Source organism: Delphinus delphis, chromosome 12 (assembly GCF_949987515.2).
Source record: "Delphinus delphis chromosome 12, mDelDel1.2, whole genome shotgun sequence".
Lineage (NCBI taxonomy): Eukaryota > Metazoa > Chordata > Mammalia > Artiodactyla > Delphinidae > Delphinus > Delphinus delphis.
Window position 1 is genome coordinate 38,792,878 of NC_082694.2, and position 14,858 is coordinate 38,807,735.

The 14,858-nt window shown below is 33.3% G+C and overlaps 1 protein-coding gene across 5 annotated transcripts in view; it reads left to right on the forward strand.

Moving 5' to 3' along the window:
• The window catches only part of USP34 (ubiquitin specific peptidase 34), a 231,082-nt gene that overhangs the window by 143,407 nt on the left and 72,817 nt on the right, over positions 1–14,858 (forward strand). For all 5 annotated transcript variants that reach the window (XM_060026527.1, XM_060026530.1, XM_060026531.1 and 2 more), the window contains 6 exons: positions 2,633–2,758; positions 3,962–4,084; positions 4,213–4,296; positions 4,860–4,946; positions 9,865–10,065; positions 12,615–12,697. In XM_060026527.1, the coding sequence (XP_059882510.1) occupies positions 2,633–2,758; positions 3,962–4,084; positions 4,213–4,296; positions 4,860–4,946; positions 9,865–10,065; positions 12,615–12,697 (704 nt within the window). The remainder of the gene's footprint in view (positions 1–2,632; positions 2,759–3,961; positions 4,085–4,212; positions 4,297–4,859; positions 4,947–9,864; positions 10,066–12,614; positions 12,698–14,858) is intronic.

A 14,858-nucleotide genomic window follows, 5' to 3' on the forward strand; every position in this document is an offset into this window, starting at 1 on the left:
GTCAAACTGGCCATGGCAGGCTATTTCCAGTTCACTCAAAGTAAAGTGGACAGCATTGAAGTATTTTAAGCAGAGAGAGAGACATATGTTTTGATTTTTGACTTAAAGGTAATAGGTTTGTTTGGCAAGAATAGAAAAAACAGTAAGGAACCTAATGTAGTAGTCCAAGGAAGAATTGACTTTAAATAACATCTTTTTAGTGATGACTCACAAACTTAGTTCTGCAGACCAAACCTCTTCTCTGAGTTCCAAACTCATATATCCAGTTGTTTACTTGATGCTTCCACTTGATGTCCCATAGGCATCCATTCTTCTTCATTCAACTGGAATCCACCCAGTTGCTCATGCCAGAAACCTGGATGCCATCTCTGTTTTTCTTCTTCCTGAACCCGAGTCTATCCCTACTTCTAATCCAATCTACCACAAGTAATGTTGTTTTGACCTGTTGTCCACTTAATTTATTTCCACTGCTGCCATTCTGTTTCAGGGCACCATCTTTCTTGGAAGAATCATTATTTTGAGACTGAGTGGCAAATAAAATAGTGGTGCTTTTATGACTTTCCTTATGTTAGGCTAACTGTTCTTTCTTTCCCAACAATGTTAAGTGGCTTCTTTCTATGTTTCCAGAATGTGTTTGGTCATGAATGACCAAATTGAGTCATCTGTTCCCCATAACCTGGTTTCTTTTGTGGTGGCATATTCTTAAATTCCTAAGAAATCCCCTTTTTGTTCAAGCAGAATAATCAATAATAGATGTCCATAAACCTTCATTTCCTCACCTGTTAAATTTTATGCCATAAATACTTAATAACCTTTTACTTCATGTCAGCAGTGTATTGCCAGTTTAAAAGAAAGATAATTATAAGAATTTCCCAGTTTTCCAGGAGGGTGCTAGTGTTCTACACAGTGTGTTATGGGAACATAAGCAGTAAACAAAAATTGGGGGAAGATTTCTGTAAAAGAGGAGTTATTTAAATTGGGTCCAACTGCTGATAAAAGAAGGAAGAGAAGCATTACAGAGTCACAGAAAAGTGAATGGCATGATTGAAAAATTGGGAGTGTGAGTATGATGTAATTCAAATATAAGGACAGAAAGGGAGATTGTAAGCTATACCACAAAGGACCTTAAGAGGTTTTTATTCTTAGTAAAATAGATGGCTGTTATCATGGAATATTTTAAAACAACAAAATGAGATCTTTTTTGGACTTTCAGAAACAAAGTTTTGGTGTTAGTGTGGAGGATTATATTAGAGAAAACAAAGACCAGAGGTACAAGAGCCAGTTAGTAGGTCATTGTAATTGTCCATTTGAGGCCTAAACCAGAGAGAAAGCATTCATTTTGGGGCAGTTATATTATTGAACTTGGTGACAAGTATGCCATTGGTGGCGTGGGGTTTCTTTGTTGAATAAGACCGGTTCAGTCTTGAAGAGGATTACCAGAAGAATAAAGGATCTCCACTGTGTATGACCCATATTGTAGGGCCTTTCAGTCATAATGTAGAACATAGTCTTATACACCTGGGAGATTTTTTTTTCTTCAAATAATTTTTTGCACAGAGTTCAGTCCCTTCCTCCTTTCCTCCCTCTCTCCCCACCTTCTCTTTTTTAAACTGGATGTTTACAAAGGAATGAATTTTATTTCACTGAAGAACTCTCAGTGCCTTGTCCCCAAATAAACTAGAAGTGTTACTTGGGTTGCTTCTCTTTCTTCATCAGGGCTGTGAAAAGCAAAGTTTACTTTGAAACTCCTGTCTCTAAAATTCTCTTGCCTTCAAAGTATATTAGCTTTATACCATTGTACAAAAAGAACGAAATTACTTTTTGTAGATGTGTAAGAAGATTCCTTTGGCATCCCTTATACTGTATAATACCTCAGAATCATTATGACAACAGCTAGTAGTAGAATAATACTATACAAATTCATACTTTGGAACATTCCAAAACTTTTGCTGCTTTAGCTTTTGCTGCTTGTTTACCTCTTGGGGTTGTGCTTTAATTAAAAAAAAAAAAAAAAGAAAGAAACTTGCCTATTTCTTACATACCTTCTGTAATATTCTTTAGCTTACTGTTATCTCAGTACCTTAGAGAGTTCAAATTTAACAAACGATAATGGAAAAAAGTAGGTTCTTTAAAATTGTTTGCTTTTCTCTTAATCTCTGCTTGTCTGAGACTGGAATATAAGGAAGGCATGGATTAGCGAAATAAGAGAAACAGGTGTACTCTTTTCCCAAATGTAAGGTCAGGGATTTAATTTTCCAGGTCTTTGTCATTCTTAGAATAGTGACCTGCAGGGAAGAAATAGATGATAGTCTTATTGAAATTTACTTGTTGGCTTTATAAAACAGACATTTTCACTTTTGTTTGAAAAGTTTTTCTGAGGAAAGTGGCCAGACTTGCAGATCACTTTTTCCCAGAAAAGTGTTCAGTAACAAGTTGAAAAACCACTACTTTGACATAACTTAATTTATTGAATAAATTTATTTACTGTGTAACAAATGCTTTATTCTCACTTTTAAAGTAAGATTTAAAAATATCAAATATGATAATTAGTGATTTTATGCAGATCAAACTTAAGTTTAGATGTTTCAAAAAACTGATCTGTCTTGATAAGCAGTTCCTCTTATTTGTATAGAGCTTAAGATGTGAAGAACTTCATCTTCATGCAGAAAACCTCTCTAGGCGTGTATGGGAGCTACTGATGCTTCTTCCTACATGTCCTAACATGTTGATGGCATTCCAGAATATCTCAGATGAACAGGTAAGTCCACAAAATATTTTTACTTCCCTGGAGGATGGTACCAGTTTACATTCCTACTGGTAGTGTATGAGAGTGCTTGTTGACTGGTAACCTCAGTAAAATTTTGCCCATTTAATAGGTAAAAAGTGCCAGTTCATTTTAATGTTCATATATTTAATTATTAGTGAGATTGAATAATATGGGCTAAATACAAGGCAAGGATTTTCTCTAAAATTATCTTTAGAAAACAGTGAATTTGCCTTTATATTAGTGTTTTTTCATATTACTTAATGTTCTGAATATTGCTTTGTTTTTGACAACAAAAAGTAACGTTTAGAGAAAATACCCTGTGATTTAATGACATTGCTTCAGGGCTTGTTTTGGCTGCTTATACAAGTCAACTGGTAGAAATAGAGAAAAAAGGAGTCAAAGAAATTTAATATATATTAATATTCCCAGAGGCATGACCTCATATGTATTAAGTGTTATATATCTTTGTAAAGATGTCTGTTAAAATTAAAGATTATTTTTAAAAGCTATATATTAAGGAGTTACTTAGTGGGGATACCAACAGAACACCTATAGGACTAATGGAAAAACAATGTCCTAATGTTATGCTAATGTTATCTATGATTTGGGACGTTGTTATGTGATTTCTCAGGGTCTTGTATTTCAAATGACTTGGAAGTGAAGAAGATGGGCTTAGAAAATGGTGGTTGATGACTCATTGTAGCTCTAATAATAATATCGTTGTCAAAGGATGCACATTAAGTGTGAATAACACTTTATAAATTGCGAGTAGAAAAGAACAATATTTTAAAGTTTATGTATTTGTATATGACTTTTTAAATGAGTAGGTGTCACATAAATATTAAATACACACTGTACTGCTTCTGTATCCTTAAAAGTTCACACATTCAATTATGCTGCAATGTGTTTTTCATTGGGAAGATGGCAAATTACCTCAACTGTTGTGGAGGTTAACATACAGTTTTTTCCTATGCTGCTGTTGTGTATTAATTTTAACAAAATTTAATGAATAATTGGTGTTTTAAGCATATGATTAGTACCAATTATATAATTGGTCTTCACTTGTTTGAACATATTTCAATATATATGTAATATTTGAGTTTTTATATAGTGTCATTTTCTTTAGTTTTTTTTTTGGGGGGGGTCTCTTGGTAAGTTGGTTGGAGAAACCTGTGTTTCTTTTTTTAATTTAAGTGTAATGATGGACTTAATTGGAAAGAACTGCTCAAAATTAAGAGTGCTCACAAGCTATTATATGCCCTGGAAATTATTGAAGCACTGGGAAAACCTAACAGAAGAATAAGAAGAGAGTCAACGGTAATTGCTTTTCCATTATTATCATTAAACATTTGTTTTCTCTTTGGAGCAAAATTCCAGAGTACGTTATCTTTTAATTCTCCTGCCACCCTTCCTTATTTATTTATTTATTTCTGCCATTCCCACAGGGAAGTTATAGTGATCTTTATCCAGATTCAGATGATTCAAGTGAGGATCAAGTGGAAAATAGTAAAAATTCCTGGAGTTGCAAGGTTTGATCATATATGTTTTGCAGTGTATTGGTAAAAATAATTCATCTCTAATTTTCCAGAAGTTACCATAATTATTGTTTTAAACTAACTTACCATTTAAATAAAGCATAGTTTAAAAATTATGTATTACTCTAATCACAGTAATAAATAAACAGATTATTTAATGCTTTGGTGCTCCTATTTTTAGCACTTATTATTTTTTCTCCTTCATTGGAATACTGTGTTAGGACATCCCAGTGCCTGGGATTAAATGGTTAATGGAATACAAAGATATGTATATAGATTTTTATAAGAATCTTTAAAAAAAATTCTTGAAAATTAGTTGTTTGCTGTTACTTTATTGTATAGACGTTATATTGGTTATATTGGTTATATAGACGTTATATTGTATAGACGTTATATTGTATAGATGTTATATTGGTTATTTATCAAAGAATAATTTCTTATATGAAAGATACATAATATTTTACTTACACACACACCCAGTTACTGAATCAAAAAGCAGATCTTTACTACATCATGTAGCTCTTTCCTCTTACCATTACTCTCACAATTGCTTACAGTTTGTTGCTGCTGGAGGGCTTCAACAGTTATTAGAAATTTTTAATTCTGGAATTCTAGAGCCAAAAGAGCAGGAATCCTGGACTGTGGTAAGTGAAAATTCACATTTTCAACAAGTTACAGTAGTTACCCCAGTGAGTCACTTCCATGAACCATTGGCAAGTGTAACGTTTGCTGCAAACTTTATTTTAGTAAAGGAAAGTGTGGAGTACAGTAGAAATAAATTTAAGAAAAAATAAGGTATCTGATAAACTAATTATGCAATAAGAGTTCTCCGTGTCAACTCAGTTAAAAAAATTTAAGTGATAATATTAATGACTCTGAACTATAGGTAATTCATGAACATTTTTCCATTAGTTTGGTAAACTATATATTAATATTTACATAGTCTTAAAATTTGGATGCTTTTTAAGAAAAACTTGGTTTTATGTCTTCATTTTTTTGAAAACATCCTTTTTCTTCGTTTCATTTTGTTTTGACCATTTCTTCCTTTAAGCAACACTACTGAAAAATGTATTTCCAGACCATTTGTGACTAGTCGGCAATGAAAAAGGTACAGGACTTGAGAGTAAATAAGCCTTTAGAAATTTTTATAGCAAGTGGACATTGCCGCAGTGTTTTTTTTAATAGTATTTTACAAAATTTTTGATCCTTAACAAAATGGAAGTTTTAGAAGATGGTACTTTATCACTGTTAATTTGACAAAGCACTGTCCTATAATGTTAGGAAAATAAAATTATGGAATATTTAAACATTCATAATGCTGGACCAAACTGTGTAATCCAGTTTTGTATTAAATGGAAAGGATGCTCATTTCCTGACCTCCAGCAAAGCAGAATAGCATTATCAAACATTGCATTCAAATTTTAATTTCTTAGTACTTGCTTTTTAGAATTATTTTAGAACCTAGGAGTCAGATATTCTTGATTTACTGTCAAATGCTGGTATATCCAAGATATTAATGAAAGAAAATACATTTAAGCATATTACTATCTACCAAGATTTTGTTAATCTTATCATTGCTTTCAATACTTTTTGCCATTTTTATTTTATATATTTTGCTACAGATATTTTCCTTTTTAGAATAGATACCTCTACTACAGTAATTGTTTTCTGTCTCTTAGAACTGAAATGTCTGTTGTGTTTTATTGTATTGTCTTTGTTGTCTCAGTGATCTCTCAGAATTATAAGGTGCCTTTTAGTTCTTTGGCAAAGTGGGAGAATTTTAAATCTTTAATGAGTAGTTGTGTGTCGTTTATAGGACTTTTGTTTATAAACTGCTCTAAGTTTAGCTTTGAATAAAGTTTACAGGTAATCATATGCTAAAGATTTTCTCTCTTTGTTTCCTTTAAAATTGTGGACACTTTTATGAAGTATTAAGAAAAATTTACTGCTACATGGGACACATTGTAGCCTGGCAACACAGATGGCTTTCAAGTCAACTGAGATCCCATATTTATAATGTATCTCTCAATATATTATAGGGTACTGTGGATACTCTTACATGATGAACAAAATTTCAAGATTTTCATGAAGTCCAATTTGTCCATTTTTTCTTTTGTTACCTAAGCCTTTGGTGTACTATCCAAGAAATCATTGCCAAATACAGTGTCATGGCACTTTTGTTCTGTGTTTTCTTCACAGAGATTTATTTATTGAGATTTATTGTTTTAGGTCTTATTTATTGTTTTAGGTCTTATATTTAGATCCTTGATTCATTTTGAGTTAATTGTTGTATATGGTGTTAGGTAAGGGTTCAACTTCATTCTTTTGCATGTGGAGATCCAGGTTTCCCAGCATATTTTCTTGAAAAGACTCCTTTTCCCCACAGTGAATGGTCTTGGTACTCTTTTCAAAAATCGTTTGAACATTTTCGTGAGGGTTTATTTTCAGGCTCTCTATTCCATTCCTTTTATTTTTTTGTCTATCTTTATGCCAGTACTACACTGTATTGATTACTGTAGCTTTGTAGTAAGTTTTGAAATCAGAAAATGTGAGTCTTCCAGTTTTGTTCTTTTCTTGTAAGATTGTTTGTCTATTTGGAGTCCCTTGAGATTCCTTGTGAATTTTAGAATGGATTTTTCTGTTTCTGCAAAAAACATCATTAGGATTTTGGTAGGGATTGCATTGAATCTGTAGGTCACTTTGGGTAGTATTGATATTTTAATAAGTCTTCCAGTTCGTGAACACGGGATGTGTTTCCATTTATTTGTCTTTAATTTCTTGGAGCAGTTTTTTGTAGCTTTCATTGTAGAAGTCTTTAAACTCCTTGGTTAAGTTCATTCCTAAGTATTTTATTCTTTTTGATGCTATTGTAAATGGAATTGTTTTTTTAATTTCCCTTTCATATTGTTCATTGTTCACGTATAGGAATGCAACTGAATTCTGTATGTTGACTTTGTATCCTTCTACTTTGCTGAAATTATTTACTAGTTTTAAGAGCCTTTATATGGAGTCTTTACGGTTTTCTACATCAAAAACAGATAAATTTACTTCTTTCTTTCCAATTTTGATGCCTTTTATTTTTCTGGTGTATTGCTTAGGCCAAAGCTTCCATTACTGTGTTGAATAGAAGTGGTGAAAGCAAGTGTCCTTGCCTTGTTCCTGATCTTAGAGGAAAAGCTTTCAGTCTTTCACCATTGAGTATGATTTTCACTATGGATTTTTCATATATGGCTTTTATTATGCTGCGGTAGTTTCCTTCTGTTTCTATTTTGTTGAGTATTTTTATCATGAAAGTGTGTTGAATTTTGTCAAATGCTTTTTCTGCATTAATTGAGATGATGTAGTCTTTTCCTTCATTTTGTTAATCTGGAGTATTTACATTGATCATTGCTATGTGGAACCATCCTTGCATTCTAAGAATAAATCCCACTTGATCATGGTGTATAATCCTTTTAATATGTTGCTGAATTCTGTTTGCTAATATTTTGTTGAGGACAGTGTCTTTTGTCTGGCTTTGGTATGAGGGTTAATGCTCACTTCATCGAATGAGTTGGGAAGTTCCCTCTTCAGTTTTTTGGAAGAGTTTGAGGATCGTTGGTATTAGTTCTTCTTTAAACGTTTGTTAGAATTTACTAGTGAAGCTGCCAGGTCCAGAACTTTTCTTTTTTGGGAGATTTTTGATAACTGATTCAATCTCCTCGCTAATTATAAGTCTGCTCAGATTTTCTATTTTTTTGTGATTGAGTCCTGGTAAGTTTTGTGTTTCTAGGAATTTGTTCATTTCATGTAAGGTATCCAGTTTTGGGGCATACAACAGTTGTTCATAGTACTCTCTTACAATCCTTTCTATCTCTAGAATTAGTTGAAATGTTCCTACTTTGATTTTAGTAATTTGACTTTTATTTTTTGTTAGTCCTTCTAGCTAAAAGTTTGTCAATTTCGTTCTTTTCGAATAACCAGCTTTGATTTTCACTGATTTTTCTCTAGGTTTTTCTATTCCCTGTTTTGTTTACCTCTGCTCTGATCTTTATTATTTCCTTCTTTCTACTACTAGCTTCAGGTTTAGTTTGTCTTCTTTTTCTAGTTCATTAAGCTGTAAAGTTAGATTGTTGGTAAGAATTTTTCTTTTTTTTAATGTAAACATTTACATTTATAAATTTCCCCAATAGCATTGCTTTCATTATATTCCATAAGTTTCATATTGACCATGTTTTTTATCTTCTTTTGTGAAGTGTCTTTATATCCTGGGGGGTTTTGTTTTGATTTGTTTGCTTTCGTTTCTTTGGGTTTTTTTCTTTTCATTTATTTTATTTTTGGCTGCGTTGGGTCTTTGTTGCTGTGCGTGGGCTTTCTCTAGTTGTGGCAAGCAGGGTCTACTGTTCGTTGTGGTGCACGGGCTTCTCATTGTGGTGGCTTCTCTTGTTGCGGAGCACAGGCTCTAGGTGCATGGGCTTCAGTAGTTGTGCACGCAGGCTCAGTAGTTGTGGCACACGGGCTTAGTTGCTCTGTGGCATGTGGGATCTTCCCGAACCAGGGATTGAACCCGTGTCCCCTGCATTGGCAGGTGGATTCTTAACCACTCTGCCACCAGGGAAGCCCCCTGTTTTTTTTTTTTCTTTGTAAAGAGCTATAAGACTTTTTTCCTTAATCAGTTGGACAAGTTTTTTGGTCAGATATATGTATTAGGAATATTTGCATTCAATGTGTAGCTTGCTTTTTCTTTATATTTACAGTATCTTTTAAGCAGAGAAGTTTTAAATTTTAACAAAATTTATATCCTAGCTAAGAAATCATTTTTCCAAGGTCACAGAGATTTTCTCCTGTGTGTTCTTCTGTAAATTTTATAGTTATCTTTTACATTTAGGTCTGTGTTATATTTTGAGTTAACTTTTGTATATGTAGAGTGAGGCTGAGGTTTTATTTTATTTTTTCCATATGGCTCTCCAATTTTTCTAGCACTGTTTGTTGAAAAGACTTTTTTTCTCACTGAAATTTCCTGGTACTTTTCTTGAAAATCAATTATATAGTATTGCTATGTTTCTTGTCATATTGGTATAGTTATAACACTTAGTAGTGGTATTAGGAAAAGAGGAGAACAAGGACCATTGAAGAGAAAGCTCTGAAGCTCTCATACATAGGTGATATTCTTATTAATTTATTTGAAGGAATTGCTTTATTTAAAAAATTTTAAAGTAGAGCTTTAAATCAGAAATTTTACTTTTCATACTAAACAGTATTTTACTGATGAAATGCTTGTTTTATTTTAAATATACATATATACAGTGCAAATTTTTCAGTTGAATAATTTTCTAGAATTATTGAGAATTGCTTTCACTCCCAAATAGCAGAGTATATGCCACTTAGGTGGAGAGACAGCTTCCAGTATTTTTGTTCTCAATGCTGATTTTGTAGGTAAATATCTTTATTATTATTTTAATAATTTTTAAAATTGTAGTACATTGCAAGCAATATTTTTTTACATCCTGTATATCTCTATTACATATATTTGTATGATTCTTTCTTGATAGAAATGCAAAAATGATATTTTCTTCTTATCCACAGTGGCAGCTAGACTGTCTTGCTTGCTTGCTGAAGTTAATATGCCAGTTTGCAGTAGATCCATCCGATTTGGATTTAGCTTATCATGATGTCTTTGCCTGGTCTGGTATAGCAGAAAGCCATAGGAAAAGAACATGGCCTGGGAAATCGAGAAAGGCTGCTGGTGATCATGCCAAGGGTCTTCATATACCAAGATTAACAGAGGTAAAGTACAAAGGTCACCATGTAGTAATGAATTTTATTTGTCTTCTAAGAGAGCTTGTATATTTTTGTTTTTACAAAATGAATAATGTCTATGAGATGCTATCCTAGATTACCACAGTATGACCTAACAGCAGAAGCAATGCCTTCATTTTAAAGCAGTAGAAATTACGAAGCAGTAATACTTTTCAGTTCATCATCCAAGATGCAGGAGTATATTAATTTTGTGCCATTTTAATGTTATCTAACTGTAGGATTGAGTTCATTAGTTGGTCTCAGTAATTTTTATACTGAGTGTATCAGGGTCCATTCAGGAAAACAAACCACACTAGGTATTTCAACAGAGTAAATTTAAAATTGAGAACTGGTTTTATACATATGTGTTGGAGGGCTAAAAATGAAAAATGGAATGTTGAGGTAATGCGGGCAAGTAGCCATTCACCACCCCTACGGTTTGAGGAATATATGTAAAAGGCTGTGGTTATCAGGAATGAGAAGCTTATAGGAGGGATCCTGTTGAACTGGAGTTTAGGCCTCCGAGGAAGTGGTTCTGTTACTGCTTCTGAAATCATTTGCCTCTTCTGGTTAAAATACTTATGGAACAATGTTAACAGAAAAAGCAGGGGAAATTCCCTGGCTGTGAAGTGGTTAGGGCTCCACGCTTTCACTGCCAAGGGCCTGGGTTCAATCCCTGATCAGGGAGTAAGATCCCACGAGCCGCATGGTGCGGCCAAAACAAACAAAAAAAAAAAGAAAGAAAGAAAAAGCAAGGAAGTAATCTCTCTAGTATCCCACGTTGACAAACCCAATAGAAAGCCAGCTGGCAGAGGAGAAATTTAGTTTATAATGTACCAGCCCTAGTGTCACAGAGCAAGTATCAATATATAGTATGGTAGGTTTAGAGCCAAACGAAAATGGCACAATAACCAATGCATCCAGCAATAAAATTAAAAATTCTTTTTGGCTGTGGATTCTGTTATTCATGTGATCAAATATTTGCCCTTCCAGTGTCTCTGTTAGTGAACTGGGAACTGGGGAGAGATGAAGATGAGTTTTTACTTAATCGCTTCTTCATTTTGTAACCATTTGAGGACAGCAGCTTACCTCATACCTGCTCCAGAAACACCACAGTAATGAGTTGTTACTGATAGAGAAATAAAATACACATACTCATATATGGCATTTTAAAATAATTGGCTAGTTTTTTTTTAAACAAATTTATGCAAGTACATAATTACTGAAAACAATTTAGAATGTACAAGTGAGGGAATTCTTTGGCAGTCCAGTGGTCAGGACTCTGTGCTTTCATTGCTGAGGGCTCAGGTTCGATCCCTGGTCAGGGAGCTAAGGTCCCGCAAGCTGTGGCGTGGCCAAAAAAAAAAAAAGAATATACAAGTGAACCTTCCAAAGTCATATAGGTCACTACCATTAATAGTTCTATGTGTTAATCTTTTTATGTGCATATTTTTTCTTATGCGTATGCCAATGTTACATTTTTATAGTTTAGAAAAAGAGCATACAATATATATATTTTTCATTTGTTTATCATAATATTTAATTAGAGCTTAGAAGGTATATCTAAGCTATTTGGGGGGAAATTTTTGTTACCCTAATTCTGGAGACAAAAGTCATCCAATAGTAAGGAAGAACACTAATTCTTTTAATAATTTACTATCATTCATTATTTCGTTTGTTCCCCTTTAATAGCCTTTTAGAAGGTTCAGAATCCAAATTGAACTTCCAATTCCAGCCTAAATATAGCTTTTCTTAAAACTCTTCTTATTTTGCCAGGCACAGGTTTAGTTGCTGCTCCCTTCTGTTGCTCATTTGGCACATTGCATATAATTGTGTTTCAGTGCTTTTGATGTTTTCTGCTGCACTGGACTAACTTCCCCAGGATGGAAACAGTGCTTTTATAAAATTAGTGCCCAGAATGGGTTCTGACCTGCAGAAGGGATTCAGTAGTTCTTTATTAAGTTAGCAAATATTTTTTTCCATTATATAGATGAAGAACTAGAACCTAGAAATTCAGTATTTATTAGAGTCATACAGCTTGAAAGTTAGCAAACTAAATGTTGAACCTCAAGGTTTTTAATCTGGAATCCATGTTTGGTATCTATGGTATATTATATTGCTTTTCTATGTTTATTTCAGGGTGGTTGAGGAATCTGCCACTGCTTGACATTTTTTTATTTCAAAACTGAAAAAGGTTACTTCACCTACCACCCAAAAAAACCACTGACTTGTGTAATACATAATATTTTTCTCACTCTATTGGGTGACATGCAGATAATCTGTGGACCAAATAGAAAGGATTCGCCTGTGTATTTCTAAATTTTTAATATTTTCTTTTTAAAGTTGCTATTCTGAGGTTTCTTTATAAAAATTTGGTTTTCTAATATTTAATATTTTTACAGTATTTTCCAATAACCATTTTAAGAATATTCCTATCCTTTTATAAATAAAAATCAAAGTAATTTGGAGTCTGGTTTAAAACGCAGTTCTGTGTTTTAGTGTACTTATAGATTTTTTTTAATGTTTTTATTTTAAAGGTATTTCTTGTTCTTGTCCAAGGAACCAGTTTGATTCAGCGACTTATGTCTGTTGCTTATACGTATGATAATCTGGCTCCTAGGTATGAAGTTTTTACATAATTTATGATTGTATGTATTTAGAGTAAGAATACAGTGTTTTAAAATTTTAATTTGAAAAAAATTTGAAACCTAACAGAAAAATTGTTAGGGTGTTTTAGTGAATTCTCATATCATTCATGTGGATTTGCATATTGTTATCAACATTTTGCCAGTTTTTATCGAATGATCATGAGCACGCATTTTCTGTGGGTGTCCCCAAGCACACATTTATTTACATATCCTGAATCTTGTAAGAGTTCAGACATTATGATCACTTACTGATAAATAGTTTGATGTGTATCTCCTAAGTCCAAGGACAATTTCCTAACAACTATAGTAAGATACTCAAATTTAGAAAATTTAACATTGATATAATATTATCTAACATATAGTCCATACTCAAATTGTCCCATTAATATTTTTATAGCAATTTTTTTCCTCGTCCAGGATCACGTACTGCATTTGGTAGTCATATTTCTTCTATTTCCTTTAACTGGGGATACTTTCTTAGCCTTTCTTTCATGATACAGACATTTCTGAGTATCACAAGCCAATTCTTTTATAAAGCCTTTTAATTTAGGTTTTCCTGATTGTTCCTCACAATCAGATTCAGACTATACATTTTAGCAGGAATACTCCATAAGTAACGTATCTTTCCCAGTACATCCCAGTGATATCAGTTTGTCCTATTATTAGCGATATTAATTTTGATCAGTTAATCTGGTTTCCTCCAGGTTTCTCTACAATGAAGTTTCTGAGTTTTCTAATTAAAAGTAACCTATGGGAAGATAATTTGCAACTGTTTAAATTTCCTGCTTCTCATAAAACTTATTCATTTAGTTTTAGCATTCAGTGATGATTCTTGCCTGAATTAAATATTAGTATAATGTTTGCAAACTAGTGATTTTCTAACTCTTACCATTCATTTTATGTTTATTAGTTGACATTCTGTGGTGACGAAGAGCTTTCTCTTCCTTTTATTTAGTTAGTATCAATTTGGATGTTTTTCATTCAATGTAATTCATTACTATTACTATTCACTTTGCTCAAATTATACCTTAGTTGACATCTTCACGTTTGTTCATGTGTCCTTTGGCTATGTCCCCATTATTTGGGTGGAGGGGAGGAGTACTCCCCACCCCCACCCCCCCACCCCCCCACCCCCCCCACCTCCGTCATTTTAAGATCTTCCGGGCTTTCAGTTTCCCTGCCTTAGTTGTTGAATCAGCATTTCTTTAAGAAACCCTAGTTCCTTTTGGTGGGGAACCTGCAAAATATAGTATCATTGCTCCTAGTGTTTCCTTGCTTCTAGGCCCTCAATAGATAAAGCTGGAAATATGTGTATAAGAATATAGTTTAAACGTGTAATATGATTTCATTTATTTGGGCTACATTGGAGACTTTTTTTTTTATGGTCAAAATTTTAATAATGTATAAATGATAGTTGCTAATACATGAGGACCTGACTCTGTATGCCTCAAATAATCACATAAATTATGTTAAGGTGTGTAGAATTAATTTCCAAGTCCTGTATTCTGTAGGTATTCATTTTGGGCTGAAGTTTGCCATTGTTAACTGATTTACAAAGCTAATATAAACACGTTTCAAAGTGCTTAACGTTATTTATGGCTAATAGTTATCTGTTTTTAGATGCCTTTAAAAGTCACCTTCATAAGCAATGGTTGCATACAAGTAGCATGATTATTTTAAGATTATTTCTTGTTTAATGTATCTTTCTTTAGTGTCTGTCTCAGTTGAATTCACATTCATAACTCGATCAACATCTGCTCTACCCCACTGGACGTATAGTTCTATACGAACTATATCTGATTTTGCTCACCATTATATTATCAATGCCAGGCACCTTACCTCATTATTTGTAAAACTTATGAATGGATAATGTGGGGAAACAAAGAAAGTGCTATAACATGACCTTGGTTTGTATGATAAAATACATTTTATACGCCAAGTAACAGTGACTCTCCAGTTAAATAATTCTTAACTCTTCCTCCTTGTCCTTTAACACAGCAGTCCCCAACCTTTTTGGCACCAGGGACCGTTTTCACGGAAGACAATTTTTCTACAGACCGGTGTGTGGGGGGTGGTGGTTCAGGCGGTAATGTGAGCAGTGGGGAGCCCCACATAAAGCTTTGCTCGCTCTCT